The sequence below is a fragment of the Sus scrofa genome, chromosome 5 (genome assembly GCF_054392235.1).
Source record: "Sus scrofa isolate SSC_HxYL_T2T_F1_AM1 chromosome 5, Sscrofa_HxYL_maternal_Yorkshire_Landrace_v2.0, whole genome shotgun sequence".
Classification (NCBI taxonomy): Eukaryota; Metazoa; Chordata; class Mammalia; order Artiodactyla; family Suidae; genus Sus; species Sus scrofa.
The window spans coordinates 83,276,516-83,299,461 of NC_139387.1; the positions used below are offsets into that span (position 1 = coordinate 83,276,516).

Below are 22,946 nucleotides of genomic sequence, written 5' to 3' on the forward strand. Positions count from 1 at the left end.
CCTGTGGTGAGGCTCTCTGGTTAAATGCAACCACAGTGAAGGTGCCGTCCGGTTGCCCAGGCAAGGTGTGTTCTGCAGGTGGAATAACTCACCAGTCGGAAGGAGCTTGGACTATTATTAATAACCTTTAGCTTCTCTGTGGTGGAAAAGAGGAAAGAAATGACAAGGATCAGGTTGTATAAGTTTAGCAAAAAATACAAGAAAACGAGAAAGTGCAGGTCGTAAACTTAAGATGATTTGTGGGCTGACACTGGATGCAGAGGAGAATTAATTACATTTAATGATTGAAAAGTTCAACCAAATGACTGTGAAAGACAACCTCCCCATGAATTTTTAATGAAAGAAAATTGAAAATATTTTAAGTCTTACTTAATCGGTTAAAAAGTATTCTGATTCTTAAACAACAAAATTCACTTAAGCTTCCTGACTAGCAGTGTGAGAAACACAAACTCAAATCTTTTCTTAAAGCGAAAATAAAACAATTCCATCCGATTTCTAATGGTAATAGAGATTGTTTTAAACTGTAATGGCCTGTGTTCTGCCATTATATCTTTGTTTTTAAGCCACGAGGCTTTTAAGCTCTAAATTAAAGTCTCATTTATTTGGTCTTATTGCTGGGATTTTGTTTCTTTGTCTTGCTCGGAGTGAGGGGGTATCTTGGATGGATTTGGGGACAAATACCAATAACTAGCATCTCTATTTGTGTATCAAAGCATTTTCTGGCATTTGTTTAAGGTTATAAAATGATACTTTGTATAAAGTGAGAAGTCCAGGGCGAAGTCATGAAAATTGATGGAAAGGTTAGATAATAGGACAGGGAAAGGATGAGGCTTTCGTCAGCAATGCTGTGTCTTAGATTGTTTTTTCTCTTGTTAAATGCACTTGGGTCGTTCCTTCAGATAGTCATGTCTGGTTGCTGTGTTCCTTTCCAAACTTGATACTCCTTTTGCTCTCTGAGGTGGGAATAATTCTGGGGTAATTGTGTTACATGCATAATGCTGATTTTCCCCATACATTTGTAGACTAATGCTAACCTGCTCTGTTCAAGGGCTGCCTCTCATTGAGAACAGACTATGCTTGCAAAGGTCACGGTGACCATGTCCTCTTGGTCAAGCAACTAGTAATGGATGTCTTTCTCTTTCTCTATGAAGGTATTGATGTACCTATTAAAGCTAAAAAATAAACACTTATAAATGATGCTTTTCAAAAAAACTATTAAAAAATTTTTTTTATTTTACACAGGAAGAATTTAATGGAAAACCTGACTCCCTCTTTTTTAACGATGGCCAGCGAAGAATCGACTTTGTTCTAGTGTATGAAGATGAACGCAGAAAAGAGACCAACAAAAAGGGTTCAAATGAAAAACAAAGGGTAAGTTTTTTGTAATCCTATTTTCCTATCTTTTTTTTCCTTACAATATTGTGAAATGAAAAAAAATAAAGTGCTCTTTTTATGTAAGCAGTCAAGTGGAACTGGGGTTTGAAATATACAACAAACATACCTTCATATTTTCTCTGTTTATCATTCCCTCAAGGCATGGTAACAGAAAAAAAAATTTTTTTACGTTTAAAACAGAAACTTCCTCAGGTTCTCAAGCAGAAGACAGACTTTCTTCCGAAGAATTGCACTTTCTATCTGTAGAAGAAATTTGCATTAAAAGCACACTTGGCTGTTTGTGACTAGAGATGAAAAGAAACTAATGATGAATAATGACAGCAAGTATAATAACCACCTGCATGCAGGGTGTGCTAACTCACAGGTGACACGCTCATTGTGCGTACATTTTCTCATTTCATTCTCGGAGGTACCTTTTATTATCATACCATTCTGGGATGACAGACTTGACCCCTAGCGAGGTTAAATGATTATTCAAGGTCATGGATTCTAGCGTAAGAATTGGTGGAGCTACGGTTCAAACTTTTGTCTTGAGTCCAGAACCTGTGTTCTTGACCTCTCCTGTTTTCTGTCACCTCCCTTCCATCCCTTTCCTTCATTGCCCCTCAGGCTGCTCCTGGTCTTTACTTTGCTTCAAGCTCTTTCAGGCAACGGGGCCATCTCATCTCAAGATATTAAGCCATCTAGAAGGCTAAGCTGTAACAACGGCCTGGAACTTCTTTACCTGAACCCAAATTGCATTAGACTAAAACAGACAAAAAAGAAAGCATATGTCCAAGTGTCGCTTTACCCCCTTTGAAAATCACTCCCTCATTCTTTGTTTTTGTTTTTTCTCATATCAGCGCTATTCTACACACACAGCTATTCATTTGTCCTTCTCTGGACTTATTCTCTGAAATATATCATTCTTCAATCTATTGATTCCTGCCTGTTCTTTCAAAACCAAATGATGAAACCTGCTTACAATGAAGCAATCAGTCCTGTTTTATTTTGTTTTTGTGTTTGTTTTGGAGAGGGTAGGTTATGAAGGCTTGTATTTGCATGGATGCAGAACGAGCCCAGGCTTTGGAATGCAACACTCAAATTCTAATGCTGCCACTGTATTATTTTGAGTAATTCTAGTTGATGGAACACCAGCCTCGAATTATAGTGGCTTAACAAAATAAAAGTAAATTTGTTGCTCGTGTCAATCAAATGTGGCCTCCCTGTTTGGCGCAGTGGTTTGGGGTACAAGTGGGGCTTTGTTCCTTGCAGTCATTCGGGACCCAGGCTGACCCAGAGGCTTTGCCGTATTCAATAGATAGTTTCTAGGAGCATCAGTAAATGGTGGATGGGATGAGAGAGAAGATAAAATATTTGTGCTTCTTTACCTCTTTGGATTGGAGCTGACGGTTAGTTGTGTTCACATGCCATTGGTCAGAATTCTGGAAGGTGGAAAGTATGGTTTCTGGCTGGATAGCCATTTCTCAGTAGGAATGCCATGCTCTGGAAGGGTGAACATGAGTTTTTGGGGGACAGTGGCTCGTCTTTGCCACAGCTGCTAACTGACTGTGTGATTGGTGAATTTTCTTATCAATATCATATTTTATTATTACTTTTGAGATGCCTGTTATTTTTACATTTTGATATCTCTGAAATCAGGGTACATCTTAAAAATTGTGTATCGTAATTTCATTGGCTGAATGTTGTCTTTTTGGTACCTAAAATATTGGCTCCCTATATTACCAGTGGCATTTTAGATTTAGGAAAATGGGACTCCCAATACCTAGTCTATAGGATTATGTTTAGGATTAAATAAAATAGTATATAGAGATGTTACAGAAATTATCAGCACATATTAGATAATAGATGTTAATTCTCATGCCTTTTATTGGGGATTTTCTTAGAACAATATACTGGTATGAAAAGGCCTGCTTCCTTCGGTTATTATTATAATTTTATCACTACAGTAAAATAGCTTAGAGTTAGTTTACCATTTTTCTATAAACAATAAGATATCTTCTGTGCAGTCATGGGCACCATCATCAAATATTCATTAAGCATTCATATGCCAGCAGAACTGAATTGAACACTATATAAAGTAAGTTACATCTAATTCATTAAAGTATAGAGGAAATAGTTCTAGTTTTAGACAAGAGTTTCTTGGTCGTGGTAAAGGATCCCTAGAGCTGTGTACGTTATTCATAAGGTCTGCATTTGCTTTACACAGGAACACATGTCCACATTAACTCATAAATCAAGAGGAAAAAATAAATCATCATTAGTTTTGGCACTTCCTGGAGTTCCTGCTGTGGTACAATGGGATGGGCAGTCTCTGCAGCGCCAGGAGGCAGGTTAAAGGACATGGCATTAAGTCACAACTGTGGCTCGCATCTGAGCTCCATATGCCTCAGAGCAGCCAAAAAAAGAAAAAATAAATAAGTAAATAAATAATGCTTTAAAAAAAAAATTGGCACTTCCTGAAATCATGGATGGATATACCATGACATTTGTTTTCACAAGCTGTGCTTTGAAGTGTTTTGAGTATCTATTTGTACATACTACTTTAGATTGCAGTAGAATTCAAAGCTCAGCTTTGGAATCACATTTTTATTAATTGGAAAAACATTTGTGAGTTGTGTCATACTCCCTGTCAGGCAGTATTCAGGATTTAGGGCAACACCAAGGAAAGGCAATTTCCAAATCCTGTTTTCTTTGAGAGGGGGAAAGAAAAAAAAATGTGTGTAAATCATATTAATTTCCTAAGACAACATCAAGGTTGACTTTGCCCCAGGGGCTGATCTAAAAAGTATTGTTAAATTCTTTGTTTGAAGTGGAGAAACAACCGAAGTGACAGGACAAGATGTATCAAACACATTGAGGAATAAAAGGCTGCATATTCATATGAGCAAAAGAGAAATTATTTCCCTAGCCAAACCTCCAAATATCATGTAACCTTTTCCCATTATAATAGTGAAACCACCTCAGAACCTCACACCTTCCTTTAAAAAGCATAAACCATTTAAGTTTAGATCACGCATGGGGACGCTCATAATTTGTTCCAATGATGCGTGTGAGTTTAGCCAGTACTGCCATCCGTGGCACAGAATCAGTCTGAATGTCTTTTTTACTTCAAGTAATGGGAAAAATAAACACAAAATGGCTTGAATGGTAAAAGGAAATGATAATTCATGTAAGAATAGCCCAGAAATAGGAGCATTTCTAAATTAGATAATTTATTGGCTTAATGGGGTCATTAGTACCCGAGCTTCATTCTTTCCTTCCGTCCTGCCATCCTCAGAATACTGGCTGTTCTTAAACCGGCTGCACTTTCTTGCAAGATAGTGGCTGTGTTTCCGGGTATCCAGGGGCAGAAAGAGTGAACACCCTTCTCACAGTCCTTTCTTGAAGGGGTAAGAAAGCTTCCCTTCGGAGGGCAGACTTAACTTTCACTGTTTAAAAGTCAAAGATCTATTCCTAAACCAACTACTGCTAGATGAGTGGAATTACCATTATTAGCATAGAATATTGGGGACTAGCCTTTCATCTCTTGAGTCACCTGATCATCCAACATCTGAACAACCATCAGGCTTTTCTTGGAAATGAAGGAGAGAGCAACTGTTGAGTAGGCAGTCAGCAAGTATACATAGCACAGGGTTAAACATATCTAAATATTGATCTGTATTGTGAAGAGAAAAATATTTTAAATAAAACAAATTCTCATATGCTTCTCCAACTCTTTCTGCTCAGTCTTGTTAGTAATGCTTCTTTCTTCTATTTCCTTTATCCAGAACTGTTAACAAGTGGCAGAACTCATCTAGTGTGAACTTCATTTTGTCTTACACTTGATCTCTCTTCAAATAGATGTATTTATGACCAAGTAATATGTAATTCAGATGATGGGAAAGAGGCTAGAAAACTCTGGATAGTACAAAAACAGTGTAAGGAATCCTGAATATGTTATTATTTGTTTACTTTTTAAATTAGTAGAATCCAATTCTAAAAGTTGATAGAAAATATATTTCCTCGAAGCTGATGAGAAGTTTGTATATGGGAGTATAGATTTGTATTATATATCTGACCTTAAGAACTCTTTAATACTATATCTAGTCATTTATGATGGAGGATAATATGAGAAAAAGACTGCGTATATATGTGTGACTGAGTCACTTTGCTATACAATAGAAATTGACAGAACACTGTAATCAATCATAATGGAAAAAATAAAAATCATTATTTAAAAAAAAGAATTCTTTAGAAGATTCTGGCCAGTGGAGACTATAGAATAAGAGATTTTCAAAAGGTGAGTGATTGAATTAAATTATATCCAAACATTTAAATAATGTGAGTCAACTGACTAACTGGTTACAGATCCTGTGAGTTTTTTAAACTGTTATGCATTATTTTCAATGAGTTATCATGAGGCTTAGAACTGTTTACTTAGAAGCTAGATGAGATCTCTTTGGAAATGGCTAATAGTGCATCAGAAAATTCTAATATGATAAACACAGGCGTCATTCCATTTATTGAGGTTTTACATTCTTTAATAAAGTTTTATAATAATATCTAGGAGAATCTGATACATTTTCATTAACTATTAATATTTTTGCTATTGTCAGATGCATTTTATTTATTTTTGTTTTTTTATTATAGTTAATTTTCAGTGTTCTGTCAATTTCTGCTGTACAGCAAAGTGACCCAGTTATATACACAAACACATATATATATTCCTTTTCTTACATGATCCTCCATCATGTTCCTATCACAAGTGATTGGCTATAGTTCCCTGTGCTATACAGCAGGATCTCATTGCTCATCCACTCCAAATGCAAAAGTTTGCATCTACTAACTTAAGATTCCCAATCCATCCCACTCCCTCCCCCTAGCAAACACTCTGTCCTTCATGTCCATGATCTGATTCTATTTTATAGAGAGTTCATTTGTGCCGTATTTTAGACTCCACATGTAAGTGATATCATATGGTGTCTGTCTTTCTCTTTCTGATTTATTTCACTCAGTATGAGAGTCTCTAGTTGCATCCATGTTGCTGCAAATGGCATTGTCCTGTTTTATAGCTGAGTAGTATACTATTGTATATATGTACCACATCTTCTTAATCCATTCATCTATCATGGACATTTGGGTTGTTTCCACGTCTTGGCTATTGTGAATAGAGCTGCAATGAGCATATGGGTGCATGTATCTTTTTCTTCTCTTTCTTTTTTTTTTTTTTTTTTTTTTGTCATGTGTCTTTTTCAATGAAAATTTTGTCTGAATATATGCCCAGGAGTGGGACTGCTAGATCATATAGTAGTTCTATATTTAGTTTCCTGAGGTACTTCCATACTGTTTTCCATAGTGGTTGTACCCATTTACATTTCCACCAACCGTGAAGGAAGGTTCCCTTTTCTCCACATCCTCTTCAGCATTTGTTGTTTTTTGACTTGTTAGTGGTGGCCACTCTAACTGGTGTAAGGTGGTACTTCACTGTAGTTTTGATTTGCATTTCTCTAATAATTAGTGATGTTGAGCATTTTTTCATGTGTCCACTGGCCATCCGTATGTCTTCTTTGGAGAAATGTCTGTTTAGGTCTTCTGCCCATTTTTTGATTGGGTTCCTTGTGTTTTGGTGTTGTTGAGTTGTGTGAGTTGTTCGAATATTTTGGAGATTAAACTTTTTTGACTGAATCATTTGCAAAGATTTTCTCCCATTCTGTCGGTTGTCTTTTCATTTTTTAAATGGTTTTCTTTGCTGTGCAGAAGCTTTTGAGTTTAATTAGTTCCTATTGGTTTATTCTTGTCTTTATTGTCATTATTCTAGGAGGTGGGTCAAACAAGATATTGCTGTGATTTATGTCAAAGAACATTCCGCCTGTGTTTTCCTCCAGGAGTTTTATAGTATCTGGCCTTACATTTAGGTCTTTAATCCATTTTGAGTTTATTTTTGTGTATGGTGTTAGAAAATGTTCTAATTTCATTCTCTTAACATGCGGTTGTCCAGTTTTCCCAGAACCATTTATTGAAGAGATTTTCTTCCACTGTATGTCCTTGCCTCCTTTGTCATAGATTAGTTGACTATACATGCTTGGACTTATTTCTGGGATTTCTATCCCATTCCATTGATTTATCTTTCTGTTTTTGTGCCATTACCATATTGCTTTGATGATTTTGGAGTAGTACTCTGAAGTCAGGGAGCCTGATTCCTCCAGGTCCTTTTTTTCTTTTCAATATTGCTTTGGCTATTCAAGGTCTTTTGTGTTTCTATGTAAACTTTAAAATATTTTGTTCTAATTCTGTAAAGAATGTCATTGGTAATTTGATAGGGCTTTTATTGCATCTGTAGATTGCCTTAGGTCATACTGTCATTTTGACTATCTTGATTCTTCCAATCCAAGAGCATGATATATCTTTCCATCTATTTGTGTTTTCTTTGATTTCTTTCATCAATGTCTTACAGTTTTTACAGTACAATTCTTTTGTCTCTTTAGGCTAGGTTTATTCCTAGGTATTTTATTCTTTTTGATGTGATGGTACATAGGATGGTTTTGCTAATTTCTCTTTCTGACCTTTCATTGTTAGTATATAGAAATGCAATCAATTTCTGTGTATTAATTTTGTATCCTGTGACTTCACCAAATTCATTGATGAGTTCTAATAATTATCTGGTAGTGTCTTTAGGATTTTCTAGATATAGTATCATGTCATCTGCAAACAGTGACAGTTTTACTTCTTCTTTTCCAATTTGGATTTCTTTTTTATTTCTTTTTTTTTTTTTTTCTTTTGTCTTTTTGTCTTTTGTTGTTGTGGCTATTTCTTGGGCCACTCCAGCGGCATATGGAGGTTCCCAGGCTAGGGGTTGAATCAGAGCTGTGGCCCAAGATGTGATCTATCCTGGAGAGTGTACCATGTGCACTTGAGAAGAAAGTATACTCTGCTGCTTTGGGATGAAAAGTTCTTTAGATATCAGTTAAGTCTATTTGGTCTAGTGTATCATTTAAGGACTGTGTTTCCTTGTTGATTTTATGTCTGGATGTTCTGTCCATTGCATTAAGTGGAGTGTTAAAAAGTGCCCCACTAATACTGTGTTACTGTCAACTTCTGCTTTTATGGCTGTTAGTAGTTGCCTTACATATTGTGGTGCTCCTATGTTGGGTGCATATATACTTATAAGTATTATTTCTTCTTCTTGGATTGATCCTTTAATCATTATGTAATGTCCTTCTTTGTCTCTTGTGACCTTCTTTATTTTAAAATCTACTTTGTCTAAGTATTGCTACTCTTGCTTTTCTGTAATCTCCATTTACATGTAATATTTTCTTCTAGCCCCTCACTTTAAGATTGTGTGTGTCCTTAGATCTGAAGTGGGTCTTTTGTAGGCAGCATATATATGGGTCTTCTTTTTGAATCCATTCAGCCAATCTGTATCTTTTAATTGGAACATTTAATCCATTTACATTCAATGTAATTATGGATAAGTATGTACTTATTGTAATTTACTTAATTTTTTTGATTGATATTTTGGGTCTTTTTTCTTCCCTTCCTCTTTTGTTGTCTTCTCTTGTGATTTGATGATCATCTTTAGCGTTATGTTTGACTTGCTCTTTCTTTTCTTTTTTATGTGTGAGACCATTATAGTTATTTGATTTGTGGTTCCCATTATATTTTGATACATGCATATATATGTGTGCAGAATTCTTTCTCCTTGCTGGTCTCTTAATTTCAAATGCATTTTCAATGTTCTGCATTTGTTCTCTCATGCTTACTAGTTTTGATATCATATTTGCCAATGGGTGATTTCCTACTTTTATACTATCTTTGCCTTTACCAGTGAGCTTTGTGATTTGCAATATTCTTGTTTCTAATTGTGGCTTTTCCTTTTCTGCATAGAGAAGTTCCTTTAGTTGTTGATGTAGAGCTGGTTTGAGGTGCTGGATTCTCTTAGCTTTTGCCTGTCTGTAAAGCTTTTGAACTCTCCATCAAATCTGAATGAGAGCTTTGCTGGGTAGAGTATTCTTGGTTCTAGGTTTTTCCTCTTCATTACTTCAAATGTATCTTGCCATTCCCGTCTGCCTTGTAGAGTTTCTGCTGAAAAATCAGCTGTTATCCTTAGTTCCCTTATATGTAATTTGTTGCTTTTCCCTTGTGGCTTTTAATATTTTTTCTTTGAACTTAATTTTTGTCAGTTTGATTAGTATGTGTCTTGCTGTGTTTATTCTTGGGTTTGTTTTGTATGGAATTCTCTGTGCTTTTTCCGCTTGAGTGTTTCCTTTCCCATATTTGGGAAATTTTCAGCTATAATTTCTTCAAATATTTTCTCTGGCCCTTTCTCTCTCTTCTCCTTCTGGAACCCCTATGATGAGAATGTTGGTATGTTTAATGTTGTCCCAGAGGTCGCTTAGACACTCAGTTTTTTTTTCATTTTTTTTTCTTTCTTTTCTGTAGTAGTAATTTCCACCACTTTGTCTTCCGCCTCACTTATTTGTTCATCTGCCTCTGTTAACTGGCTATTGGTTCCTTCTAGATTACTTTTCACTTCAGCTATTGTGCTGTTTATCTTGCTCTTAAAATCCTCTAGCTCTTTGTTAAACATTTCTTTTAAGTTCTAGATCTGTGTGTCCACTCTTTTGCCAAGATCTTGGATCATCTTTACTATCACACTCTGAGTTCTTTGTCAGGTAGATTGCCTTTCTCCTCCTCCTATTTAGTGGGTTTTGTGTGTTTTTGTCTTGTTCCTTTGTCTGAAAGCTGATTCTTTGTCATCTCATGGTGTCTACCTTTCTGTTAATCGTCCCCTTAACAGTTGGCTTGTAGATGCCGAAGCAGGTGCCCAGCCCTGGATTTCTTAGGAGGTGGTAGGGTTCACATGTACCCAGAGCACGTGTTGGGAGCAGCTCTATCACACTTCTCCTGGATCTGAGTGTCTGCGAGGGATAAGGTCTTTGAGGCAGATGGCAGTGATTCACTGTTCACAGGATTGCTTTTGTAGCCCGTGGGGGTAGCAGTGTCTCTTGCAACCCCTCCTGCTTTCAGGGCTATTTTCTGTAGCTTGCCATGTCAGTAGTTTCTCCCATCGCCCTTCCCTTTGCCAGGAAGGTTCTAGGGACTGCTTTCTGAAGCTATGGGGGCAGGTGCCACTATTCTTCCAGCACTCCCCTTACTTGGCCACTCTAGGGATCTCTCTAAAGCCCCAGGATCTGGGGACTTCTCCCTGACTGTTACTGAAATGCTCTCTCTGTATCTGCAGGATGTGTGTTTCTGATGGTCCCTCCCCACAACCATGCTGCTGGTAGGGGTCCCCTCTGTAGCCCCTGCAGATTGGAATGTAGGTTAATGGGCCTCCCATGGCTCCCTTGGAGTGGGATGAGTGTCACTGACATGGGCCTTCACAGGGCCACCAACAGGGGCCCTGTATCTTGTGCTTTTCTCCAGTCGGGAAGCCTGCAGCTCTGGCAGGGAGCAGGCACCAGCAGCCCTCTCTTGGCTCTTTTTGGCACAGATCAGGCGTTGTAGCACGAGCCCCTGCAGAACCTCTGGACGGAGCTACAGCATCTTTGTTTTCCATGATCAAGTAGATTACTGCTCTCAAGGGGAATGGGTGCTGCCACTGACTGCTCTTCTGGCACAGGTTGGGCTCCACTAGCCCAAGGACCATCTGCAGGAACCACAAGCTTCTGTTATTCCCCCAGGTGGTTACTCCACCTGCTCCAAGAAGTCTATAGCCATAAGGGTGGGGCTTCCTCCCAGCTGTTGCTAGGCAGCCACTGCTGCCAAGTAGTTCTCAGAGCTGAAGCAGGCAGTGTCCTGCAACTTGAGACAGTGCATGCAGGGAATAGGGCTGTAGTGGTGGATCCTGTCCCTTCTTTCCAGCACCCCCAAACCATGGTGTCCAGTCTTTAAGCCCAACTGGGTTGCCTCCACTTAGACTCTCTGCACTGTGGCCATCCTGTACTCTAGTCTCTCCAGGCTGTTTCCACATGGCCAGCCCCATTTTTTTCCCACGTAGCTGGCCCAGTTCCCTCCTTGTGTCTGATCTCTTAAAGCCAGAGTTTTAGTTCCCAAGATCTGCTGGCACCTGCCTACAGATGCCCATTGCCCTACTTACCTTTAGCATGGATCATTTGTGGAGGATTCTGTCCTTTTTAACTGCTTGACACCCTTCGTCTAGAGTTCCTCCTCTGTTTTTGGCTGATCTCCTCAATGATGGGGGAACTTCTCCAGGTGCAGGAGCTATTCCTCTTTCCAGCTCCCTCATGGGAGAGCAGGTCCCATCTCACTTGCTTTGTTTCTTTTTCTCTTGTTGTTCTGCTTTCTTCTTTTTTTTGAGCTGGTTTTATAAAGTTTTTCTTGCTCTCTTATAATCCTGAGGTCTTTTGTCAGTTTTCACAAATTTTCTGTGCGAATATTTCCACATACAGTTGTGTTTTCAGTGGCGTAGGTGAGCCTCCCATCCTGCTACTCTGCCGTCTTAGACCCACTTCTTTCAGATGCATTTTTAAATTTATTTTTTACTTTTTTTGTTTTTTAGGGCTGCACCCATGGCATATGGAGGTTCCTAGCCAGGGGTCGAATCAGAGCTACAGCTTCTGCCCTACTCTATAGCCACAACAACACGGAATCCAAGCCATGTCTGTGACCTATACCACAGCTCATGGCAATGCCAGATCCTTGACCCACTGAGCAAGGCCAGGGATCTAACCTGCGTCCTTGTGGATACTAGTCTGGTTTGTTTCCACTGTGCCACAATGGGAACTCCTCGGATGCATTTTTTTTTTTAATTGTAGTTTGTGATTTATTATCATGTGTCTTAAAAACGAAGTCTATTAATTTTTGTAAGTTCTATCTAGGAATCTTGATAAGCTTTTCAGTTTGAGTAGTTTCTAATGCTTGTTTTAAGTTTATTCAAAAGAAGACCATATTATCTACAAATGACCTTACCCTTCTTTATACTTTATTCTTTTTCTTGTCCAAGTGCAATGGCTAAGACCACTTAAATAAAGCCATTAACACGTAGTAGTCACCACAATATTGATCCTGATTTTGATGGGAATATTTCTAAAATTTTATCATTAAATATCATATTTGCTATAAATTTTGGTAGTTTTCTTTTAAATAGTTAAAGGAGTTTCCTTCTAGTCCTAGATTGCTAAGAGTTTTTTATTTATTTACTTATTTTGGTTTTACTATTCATTTATTTTCTGATCAAATGCCAATGTTAAACAGTATTCAGAAGTTAATTGAACTACTTCTGCTCCTCTGCCTAAAGGTGAAATTACTCAGTTGTTCCGGTGGGTCTAGGATCCTAGTTATCATTGGCTTTCTTAATGATTGTTGCAAAGGGGTGATCTTCTGACTCAGTCATCTCAGGGGAGAAAGTATGGATCTTTGAATGACATTCAGACATAATTTTCTAACCTTGCTTGTGACCCTTAAGAGGAAATTTATCTCCATTTTTAAATAGAAATATAGAACAAACAATTTCTAGGAAACTGGAGGATATTTGGTATTCTCCTTCCTTGTTGCAGTTTGCTGTCTGCTAAGAGTTTTTATAATTGGGGTTTTTAACTTATCAAATACTTTTTTATATCAAGTTGATCACATGGCTTTATTTCTCATTAAGTCTTATATGCATTAAATATATGATTATTTGTGGCTAATAAGATGATAGCTGGAGTTCCCATTGAAGCTCAGCAGGTTGAAAACCCAACATAGTCTCCATAAGGGTGCGGGTTTGATCTCTGGCCTCTCTCAGTAGGGTAAGGATCCACTGTTGCTACAAGCTACTGTGTCACAGATGTGGCTCAGATCTGATGTTCCTATGACTATAGTGTAGTCTGGCAGCCGCAGCTCTGATTTGACCCCTAGCCTGGGAACTTTCGTATGCCCCATGTGTGGACATAAAAAGAAAAAAAAGATGATAACTAACAATATAGATAACTCAAACATCATTCATTATTGTCTTCAGCCTGCATTGTACCATTTTATAGTCATTAGCTTCCTACTTATGCTAATACTACATTAATATAATTTATGCATTTCTAATTCTTTAAAAAGTATTTGAGGTCACTTACAGAATGTACCAAGAGTAAAAGTAATTGGATGAGGAAGTCAGGGTGACAGAAATGTAAAAGCCAAAAAAATGAAATGAGGCCATGTGTCTAAGTAATAAACAGGATGATTTATTATCAACCATAGGTCTCATTCAGAAGTTAGGTTTCAGCTGCAAGTTTGCCCCTGAGTTTCTTAGTAGCCAGAGAAAATAGATGTTGTCAAATTCATGGTCTGAAGATTCAGTACAACACAAACAAAACTGGTTGTTCAAAAGAAATATAATGTTCTGGTCTAAAGATGCCCCAGAAAGAAATTTATCCTTTGGAGCCTTAAAAAGCAAAAGGCATGGTTGAATTCACTCAGTGCTGGCATACATCCTCCAAATTGGAGGAATAAAGGGATGGCAGAAAGGAATTATGAAGAATCAGAATAGTATTACAAATGTCCTGGAAATAACCTATCTGGCACAAACAGTCCATGAAAAATATTAGGGCAGGTTAAGAAGCAATAATTGCAACCAGTGTTGGGTGGTTTTTCACTCTCAGATAACTTTTGGTAAAGGTTTATCTGTTTTCAGATATGAAATTGGGTTAGTTTTAACTTCTTGATATTTTAGACTAAAACAGTAAGCTCTTTATATTTTTATCTCCTTCCTTTACACTCTACTTGCTTATACTAAGAGTGTAGGTTAAAAGTAATGAATTAAATTAGAATCAGCAGTTTCAAATTACAGCTACAAAATGTGTTGCTGGTATAAGCATATTTGGTTTTATTTTTGAGCACTCAGCACAAGAGCAGTGAATCCAAATCTTGCTTCTTATTTCCAAAATGGGAAGTGTCCTTGGGCCTCATTCTTAAAAACAGACAAAGAAGACAGTGAAATCATGAAAAGTAAAATCTGATTATTCCATTGCATCTCAGAAATGTGTAAAGAAGAGAAAACCCTTTTCCTGATTGTTCCTTCTGAATTAATTTTGAATGAAGAAGCTGTCGTTTGCACTGGTCTCAATAGTCACCTGTGTCTCACCTTTTTTGAAAGAATGAAGGGATAGGAAAAATAAACTATACTGAATTCTCAAACAGAACAGGCTTGAAAGGAATAAATACTCATAAAAGAACAGCTGCTTATGTGCACAGAAAAGATGTGTCCAAAAAAAAACATAGTATTTTTAAAACTTGTCTGATGATAAGAGTTGACTGCTTTGCTTGTTAAAACTCGATTATTCCGGGAGTTCTTGCTCTGGCACAGTGGCACAGTGGGTTAAGGATCCAGTTTTGTCTCTGCAGTAGCTTGGGTCCAATCCTTAGCCCAGTACAGTGGGTTAAGGATCCAGTGTTGCCATGACTGATGTAGGCTGCAGTTGTGGCTCATATTTGATCTGTGGCCCAGGAACTTCCATGTGCCATGGGTGCGCAAAACAAAAACAAAAAACAAACTAGATTATTCTGGCCCCATCCTATAAGTACCAAGTCTGAATCGCCAGAAAAGGAGCCCTGGCATCTGCATTTTTAAGTAATTGCTCCAAGTTGTTCATTTAAGCAGGTAGGTTAGTTTGGAAGACCCTGCCTGAAGTGTTTACAGTAGTTGTCGTAGCAGTGGATAGATAATAGGTGATTTTCCCTTCTTGGAATGTATCTGTTTTCTAAGGTACCATTTGTTTGTTTATTTTTGTAATTACACCAAAAATGTTAATTTAAAAAGAAAGTTGAAAATAAACTTCAGCTAAATATTCACTTCCTTTCTATGTTTAACAAGAGAATGTTTGTTTTCTGTCTCCTCATGAACATAACATTACCCACCTGAGTAAATCCCTTATCAGATCGGTCCACTAATATTCAATATTTTATCACCAACATGTGAATTTAAATTAAGTCCCAATTAAGTAATTTATTCCCACTTACCAAACCTACTTGAGCACACGATATATAACTAATAAGAAGCACTTTGAGTAATTAGTAATTTTTTTTTGCACAAGTTAGGTACCTTCGGTTTCTCATCCATCTTCATAGGCATAAAAAAGATGAGCAAGTCAAAAAATACAATGCTGGCACCATCTGTATTTTGCCTAACAAAGCCAGAGGAATATTTGAAATTAATCTATTCATACATTTCATTAATCTCAACTGATTTATGCTGGTTTATTATCATCACAGTATATTCAGTAATTTTACTTCTTAGACATTGCAGCCCCTGCTTTTTATGCATAAAAGCTGGGTGACATAAGAAAATGGTAGAAATTGGTGTTTAAAATCAGTATTATTACTGTTTAATTTACAAGCAAGTCCTTCCCAACAATGACTTTATTAAGGCAAATGAGATATGTAATCTCAGGTGCTTAGGGGACAGAAAGCTTCTTTAATTATGCTGATCTGTCCTTTGTGATTTTGATTGCTTTATTCTTTATTTCTCTGACAGCTTTATTAACCTCACAAAAAAGATATGAATAACATTCCAGTTTCTGGGGCAGGATAAGTGCTCTCGTCCTCTTTTACTTTGAGCCCCCAGTATCTTTCTCCACCGATTGTAATAGAATCACGTGCATTTTTTGGTGTTGGACATAGGGCCCCAATGATTATGGTCAGTTTGAGTTTACTAGAAGCAGGTTAAAAGAAAGATGAAGAAGAACATTGATCCAAGTTGCAGTGCCAATGAATTTGCTCCCCTAGAGACAGAGGAATTTACAGCACAGTCTAGTGTATAACTGGGCGTTTTCAGAGCCAGAGATTGTGGTCTTGTCATTTTATGCTGCCATTTACATATCATAGACTATATACATAATTTAGATTCTTATATGTAAGAGTTCCAAGGCATATAGTTAGTTTTTTGTAAAAAATTGTGGCCTTGGATTATTCATTTATTCAACAAATATTTATTGAGCAATGGCTATGTTAGGCAATATGCAGTATTAATTTTCTTTCATTTTTAACACGGAAGACAGCTCTAGTCTAAATTTTTTTAAATGTCAAGAACACTGTTACTTATCCAAGTATAAATAAATTCTATGGAGAAATAAAGCTGATGATTTCATATTAAATAAATTTAAGCAATCTTTTCATAAGTTAGCAGTCTTTTCCTGATATGTGCCTGTTTGACAAACATAGCACATATGCTAATTTACTTTAGCTACCTGACAAACCAAGAAAATGAATTTGATCAGTTTTTAAAATATTCCACTAGTTCTTTGTGACTTGCATGCCAAAGGGAAATAACAAGAACTATCTTATTAAAGTAACACTAAGGTAATATATTAACACATTTAAGCAAATAAAAATGTCCTTTGATCCAACTATTTAAGTATTTATAGTTAGTGATAAAATAGAGGGCAGTATAAACCAACTCCAGGGTCTACCAATGATCAAGGGAAATCAGGTAAATATCTCAGAAGTTCTTTGTAAAGAACTAAATAAGACTAGAATAAGTTAGTACAACTTTTTTGGAATGCAGTGTGGCAGTACTTATTAAAGGACTTAAAATTGCATATACTCTAAAGCAATTCTGCTTCTAGGACTTTATCCTGAGGAGGATGCACAAAGATTGTTCTACAAGGATTTTCATAATTGTGAAAAATTAGAAACAATATAAACATCCAACAATTAGTCTGCTTCTGCTTTGTATATACCTTCATTTGTATTATTTTTAGATTCCAAATATAAATGATATCATATAGTGTTTGTCTTTCTCTAACTTATTCTACTAAACATAATATTCTCTAGGTCCGTCAAAGTTACCGCAAATGGCAATATTGTATTCTTTTGTGGCTGAGTAATATTCCTCTGTGTGTGTGTGTGTGTGTGTGTGTGTGTGTGTGTGTGTGTGTGTGTGCATGCATACTCATGTATTTACCACATTTTCTTAAGCTTATCGTCCGTTGATGGGCACTTGGGTTACTTCTGTGTCATAGCTATTGTAAATAGTGCTGCTATGAACATTGGGGTGTGCACATCTTTTCAAATTAGAACTTTTGTTTTCTTCCAGATATATACCTAGGAGTGGAATTGCTGGATAATATCATAGTCCTATTTTTAGTTTTTTGAGGAAATGCCATACTTGTTTCCATAGAGGCTGCACCAATTTACATTCCCACCAACAGTGTATAAAGGTTTCCTTTTCTCCACATCCTTGCCAGCATTCGTTATTTGTAGACTTTTTGATGATAGCCATTTTGTCAGGTGTGAGGTGATAGCTCATTGTGGTTTTAATTTGCATTTTTCTAATAATTAGTAATGTTGAGCATCTTTTCATGTGCCTGTTGGCTCTCTGTATATCTTTGGGAAAATGTCTGTTCAGGTCTTCTCATTTTTGATTGAGTTGTTTGTTTTTTTGATATTGAGTTATATGAACTGCTTATATATTTTGAATTTTAGCCTCTTGTTGGTCACATCATTTGCAAATATTTTCTCCCATTCCAGGGGTTGTCTTTTTGTTTAATTGGTGGTTACCTTGGCTGTGCAGAAGTTTTTAAGTTTGATTAGATCCTATTTGTTTATTTTTGCTATTTCTTTTGCCTTAGGAGGTTGATCTAAGAAAATATTGCTATGATTTATGACAGAGTGTTTCACCTATGTTCTCTTTTAGGAGTTTTATGGTGTCATTCCTATATTTAAACTTTTAAACCACTTTGAGTTTATTTTTTGTGTATGATGTGAAGGGAGTGTTCTAATTGCATCGTTCTACATGTAGCTGTCCAGCTTACCACTTGTTGAACAAACTGTCTTTTCTCTATTGTATATTCTTGCCTTCTTTGTCATAAGTGCATGGATTTATATCTGGGCTCTCGATTCTGTCCCATTGCTCTATAGCTTTTTTGGAGCACTAATACCATGCTATTTTGATTACTGTAGCTTTGTAGTACAGTATGAAGTTTAGAAGTGTTATACCTCCAGCTTTGTTCTTGTTTTCTCAGGATTGCTTTGGCAATTTCTGTGTTTTGTGTGATTCTGTATACATTTAGGATTATTTGTTCTAGTTCTGCGAAAAGTATCATGGGTATTTTGTTGGCGATTGAACTAAATTTGTAGATTATTTTGGGTAGTATGACCATTTTAACAATATTCATTCTTTCTTCAGAGAATGAAAAGGATATACATCCATCAGATATCAAAGAAGGTAGTCTGAGGAACAGGACAACCTAGTGGTATACAGAGTCAAGAAGAGGAAAGGTTAGGGAGTTCTGGTTGTGGCTCAGCGGGTTTAGAACCCAACTAGTATCCATGAGGATACAGGTTCAGTCCCTAGCCTCACTCAGTGGGTTAAGGATCCAGCATTGCTAAAAGCTGCAGCATAAGTTGCAGATGCTGCTTGGATCTGGTGTTGCCATGGTTGTGGTGTAGGACAGCAGCTGCAGCTCTGATTCAACCCCTAACCCCAGGAACTTCTGTATGCCATAGGGACAGCCCTAAAATGAAAAAAAGCAAAAGGGGGGGCGGGTGGTGGACTAAATGACTGAAATTTAAGATTCATTTCCTGGAGTTTCTATAAAAACGGTGTCATTGGCCTCCCACTGGAGGAATTAAGATGTCACTGGGTACGCATTGTGGAAGCCAGGTGGCTTAGGGCTGCCTATTCTTGTTCAGAAATTTGGCATTAAAAAAAAAAAAAAAAAAGAGGTGAGCCTCTGAGTCACTAAGGCTTACAGGGTAGAGAAGATTTTTTTTTTTAAGAAATAAAAGCAGTTGAGCATATTTGAAGGTAAAGAAAGATAATGATGGCTAACATGTGCACAGGGTTTATTAGGTTTCAAGCATCATGCTGAAGACTTTATACCCATGATTGAGTTTAATCCTTAAGAAAAATCCTCAAGATGAAGCTATTTCTTGTCTCATCTTTGAGATGAAGCCACTGATGCTTGCAGAGTTTAAGTTATTTGCCCAACGTCAGAGTGCTGGCAAATGGCAGAACTGGGGTTTGAATTTTGACTCAGAATCTAACCATTATGCCTCAAAATAAAAAGGAAACCAAGACTATAAGAGCCGAAGGGGGCAGTTGGTAAACTAAAATCTGAGAGGATGGAATTCCCATCGTGGCTCAGTGGTTAACGAATCCGACTAGGAACCATGAGGTTGTGGGTTCGATCCCTGGCCTCGTTCAGTGGGTTAAGGATCCAGCGTTGCTGTAAGCTGTGGTGTAGGTCGCAGAAGTGGCTCGGATCCCGTGTTGCTGTGGCTATGGTGTAGGCTGGCGGCTACAGCTCCGATTAGACCCCTAGCCTGGGAACCTCCATATGCCGCAGGTGTGGCCCCAGAAAAGGCAAAAAGACTAAGTAAATAAATAAGTAAATAAATAAAATCTGAGAGGAGAGAGTCCCACAAAAGTGATGAGGGTTAGGAGAAATTGACAAATCAATTGAGAAATCCCACAGAAGAGGAACAGCGTCTAAATGCACTATGTGGCTTGTGGCAGTCATGGCTGAGGCAGCTGGCACAACCAAGATAGGAGTGGTTTGCATTTGGTAGGTGTGATGACAGTACTACCCACTTGGGGGGCTGGTTCTTTCCAGGGTCTCTAAACTGGCACCATTTTGTCATCTCATAATGCAGATACCAAGGGGTCTGGAAATCTCTTCCTGCTCTGGATACCCCGGAGCTATCTGGTGCTGACACACTCCAGAATTATACCGTATTTCTCCTTCTCTGTCATGTCCTGTAATTGCCCATAAGTAAAAGTTCGTGGAACATGTTGAGGGGTTCAGGGTAGAGGAGCCCAGCTGTTGCACCGTGGTCATTTGTATTCCTTCATCAATTCCCACATAACAAGCAGCTATCAACCCACCATCCACTCAATTTATTCATTCTTTCACTGGACATTTATTGCATGTATCTTCCTTTTCAAGCCAGTTCTAAGTGCTGAGGATCTCAAGATTAAAAGACAGGCAGCTCTAGGGGCAGGAATGGTAACGGAAGAGCAGCCTGGGCAGAGGTGGGATTTAATATTCTGAAAGATGGGAAACATTTAAGGTGTTTGTTGGCTGAGCAAGAACAACAGAGATTAAAGACCGAAGAGAAGAGGAGGAGGTCTTGCCAAAGCAAGCTCAGGAAAAAGAGAGGGAAGGGGTGTCATCTCCTGACACCAGGAAGAGAGTCAGCATCCAACTACTGAGAAGTTGAAAGAAAGGCACGTGCAGCACTTAGCATGAGGGGCTGCATTTGGCTGAGGAAGGAGGCGAGGGCACTTGCAGAGTCTGCTGGGCTGGGAGTGAAGTCTGGAATGCAAGAATCACCTTCAGAGTTTGGAACCAATCCCCAGTGGAGGAGAGGAGCCAGGAGAGAGACAGTTGTGCGCCCTGGTGGGCCTGTGATGGGAACCATGGAACTCCAATGAGGCCGGTTAACGTAGTCATGTGGTTGCTTTTTACCATCTCTTACTTGTCCACATACCCGTTAAGCCACAGGAGAAGCCTCTCTTTTGACTGATTCTCCTAGTCTTCCAAATAGAAGGACATTTTGCTTATAAGAGCTAAAATCCGTGGGTCTGAGCCTTCACAGCTTATTCATTTGGGGAGTGTAGTATTCGCTGGTTTTCTCTCAGTGACTACTGTCTGTTCAACCTGTAACAAGCAATTAAATGCGTTATATGTGTAAAGTTCTTAGTGTCTGGCATGGTGCAAGTACAATATAACCATTTATTAAATATATTCTAATAAAGCAATATTCTGTTTCTCATACTTCTACAACTATCTGAGGGATTCCACTGGGACTCACATTGAGTCGAATGCCAAGTGTCTTTTTTTTCACCGTTTGACCTTTGGCTTTTCTCATGCAGCATCTACTTGACATTCATTGGGTGCCTTCCAAGTTCTAGGCACTGTCTGTAGACAGCACCTCAGCACCCCCTCTGCCTATCACAGTTGGCAAATCATGAATGGTGTTCCCTGGGCAGAGTAGCTTGATCACTTGACCCACTGGATTTCCTAGGCTTTGACCCTGTAACTCCTTTCTATCTTGTTAACTGCTCAAGTTCAAAAATAATTTTATTTATTTATTTATTTTTATGGCTTGCACCCATGGCGTATGGAAATTACCCAACCAGCCAGGGATCGAATCCGCACCTCTGCAGAGACCTGAAACTGCTGCAGTTGGATTCTTAACACACTTCATCATGGTGGAAACTCTAATTTTTTGGGGGGGTGGCGTGCTTTTCTAAGGCTGCACCTATGGCATATGAAGATTCCCAGGCTAGGGGTTCAATCGGAGCTGTAGCCACCGGCCTAAACCACAGCCACAGCAACGCGGGATCAGAGCTGCATCTGCCACCTACACCACAGCTCAAGGCAACGCCGGATCCTCAACCCACTGAGCGAGACCAGGGATCGAACACGCAACCTCATGGTTCCTAGTTGGATTCGTTTCTGCTGTGCCATGACAGAACTCTGGAAACTAATTTTAATGCAGCTTTTTCAGTTGTCTTCAGTGGGAGAATTGATCCAGTTCAACCTCCTGTGATTATTAGAGATGATGTTCTAGTGAGATTTTCTTCCTTCTACAGGTGATGAAAATGAGGCAGGGAGTTTAGGTTTCCTGCCAGGGGTCAAAGAGCTAATAAGAAATGGCATCAGTTTTTAACCCAGGCCGTCTGGTTTCAGACCCTGTGTGCTTAACCCCTGTGTCCACTCATTTTCTCCTTTTCTTTTTTTCTTTCGAAGACACAGTGCAAATAGCTTTTTTTAATTTGATTGATTGTTGATTGATTTTTGCTTTTTCAGGGCCGCATGTGGATGTTCCCAGACTAGGAGGTGGAATTGGAGCTACAGCTCTCAGCCTACACCACAGCTCACGGCAACACCAGATCCCCGACCCACTGAGCAAGGCCAGGGATCAAACCCGCACCCTCATGGATACTAGTTGTATTTGCTTCTGCTGTGCCACAACCGGAAGTCCTCCTTTTCTTCTTTTCTTAAAACAGCATAACTTCCTCATCAAAAGCATTCTTTTAAAAGGTCAAACAAGTCTCTACCTTTACATGCTTCCCTTACCAGTTAGGATACACCTTGGCGAAAGCCAGCTGGAATTTAATATCAATAAATATAGTATCTTTTTTTTTTACCCTAGCTACCCTGTGTAGGGATCTCAGCTTAATGTGGGATCTCAGTTCCCAAACCAAGGATTGAACCCTGGCCACGGCAGCAAAAGTGCCTAATCCTGGCCACTAAGCCACCAGGGAACTCCTGTAATATCTTTTTCAATGGTCATATAACATGGACAGACATGTTATCGATTAATTAGTTTCCTGTTTTTGAAGATTGAGTCATTTTTTATAGCTTCACAAACATTTCAATCTTGCAGAGAGAAAAATTTCTTTGCGTTTAACCAAAATTGTCTGTGTCATTTTATTGAATTTGGTCAAGGCATCCAGAGGTAAAAAATACACATCTATTTGAATGTCTGCTAGAGAAACAAAATTTTAAAAATCTGGAATGTCAGATCAGGATCAGGACTATAATTCTGATAAATGTCATCAGTGAATGAGACTCAGAAAAAATGCCTCTTTTACGTAAAACTTCTTATAAGAAAGAGAAAAAAAAATCCTT

At 38.2% G+C, this 22,946-nt stretch overlaps 1 protein-coding gene across 7 annotated transcripts in view; it reads left to right on the forward strand.

Moving 5' to 3' along the window:
• ANO6 (anoctamin 6) overlaps positions 1-22,946 on the forward strand; it is a 368,316-nt gene that overhangs the window by 263,142 nt on the left and 82,228 nt on the right. For all 7 annotated transcript variants that reach the window (XR_014804019.1, XR_014804020.1, XR_014804021.1 and 4 more), the window contains one exon: positions 1,243-1,371. Coding sequence is in view for 3 of the 7 variants with exons in the window: in XM_005655713.4 (XP_005655770.3) it covers positions 1,243-1,371 (129 nt within the window). In the remaining 4 variants the exon portion in view is untranslated. The remainder of the gene's footprint in view (positions 1-1,242; positions 1,372-22,946) is intronic.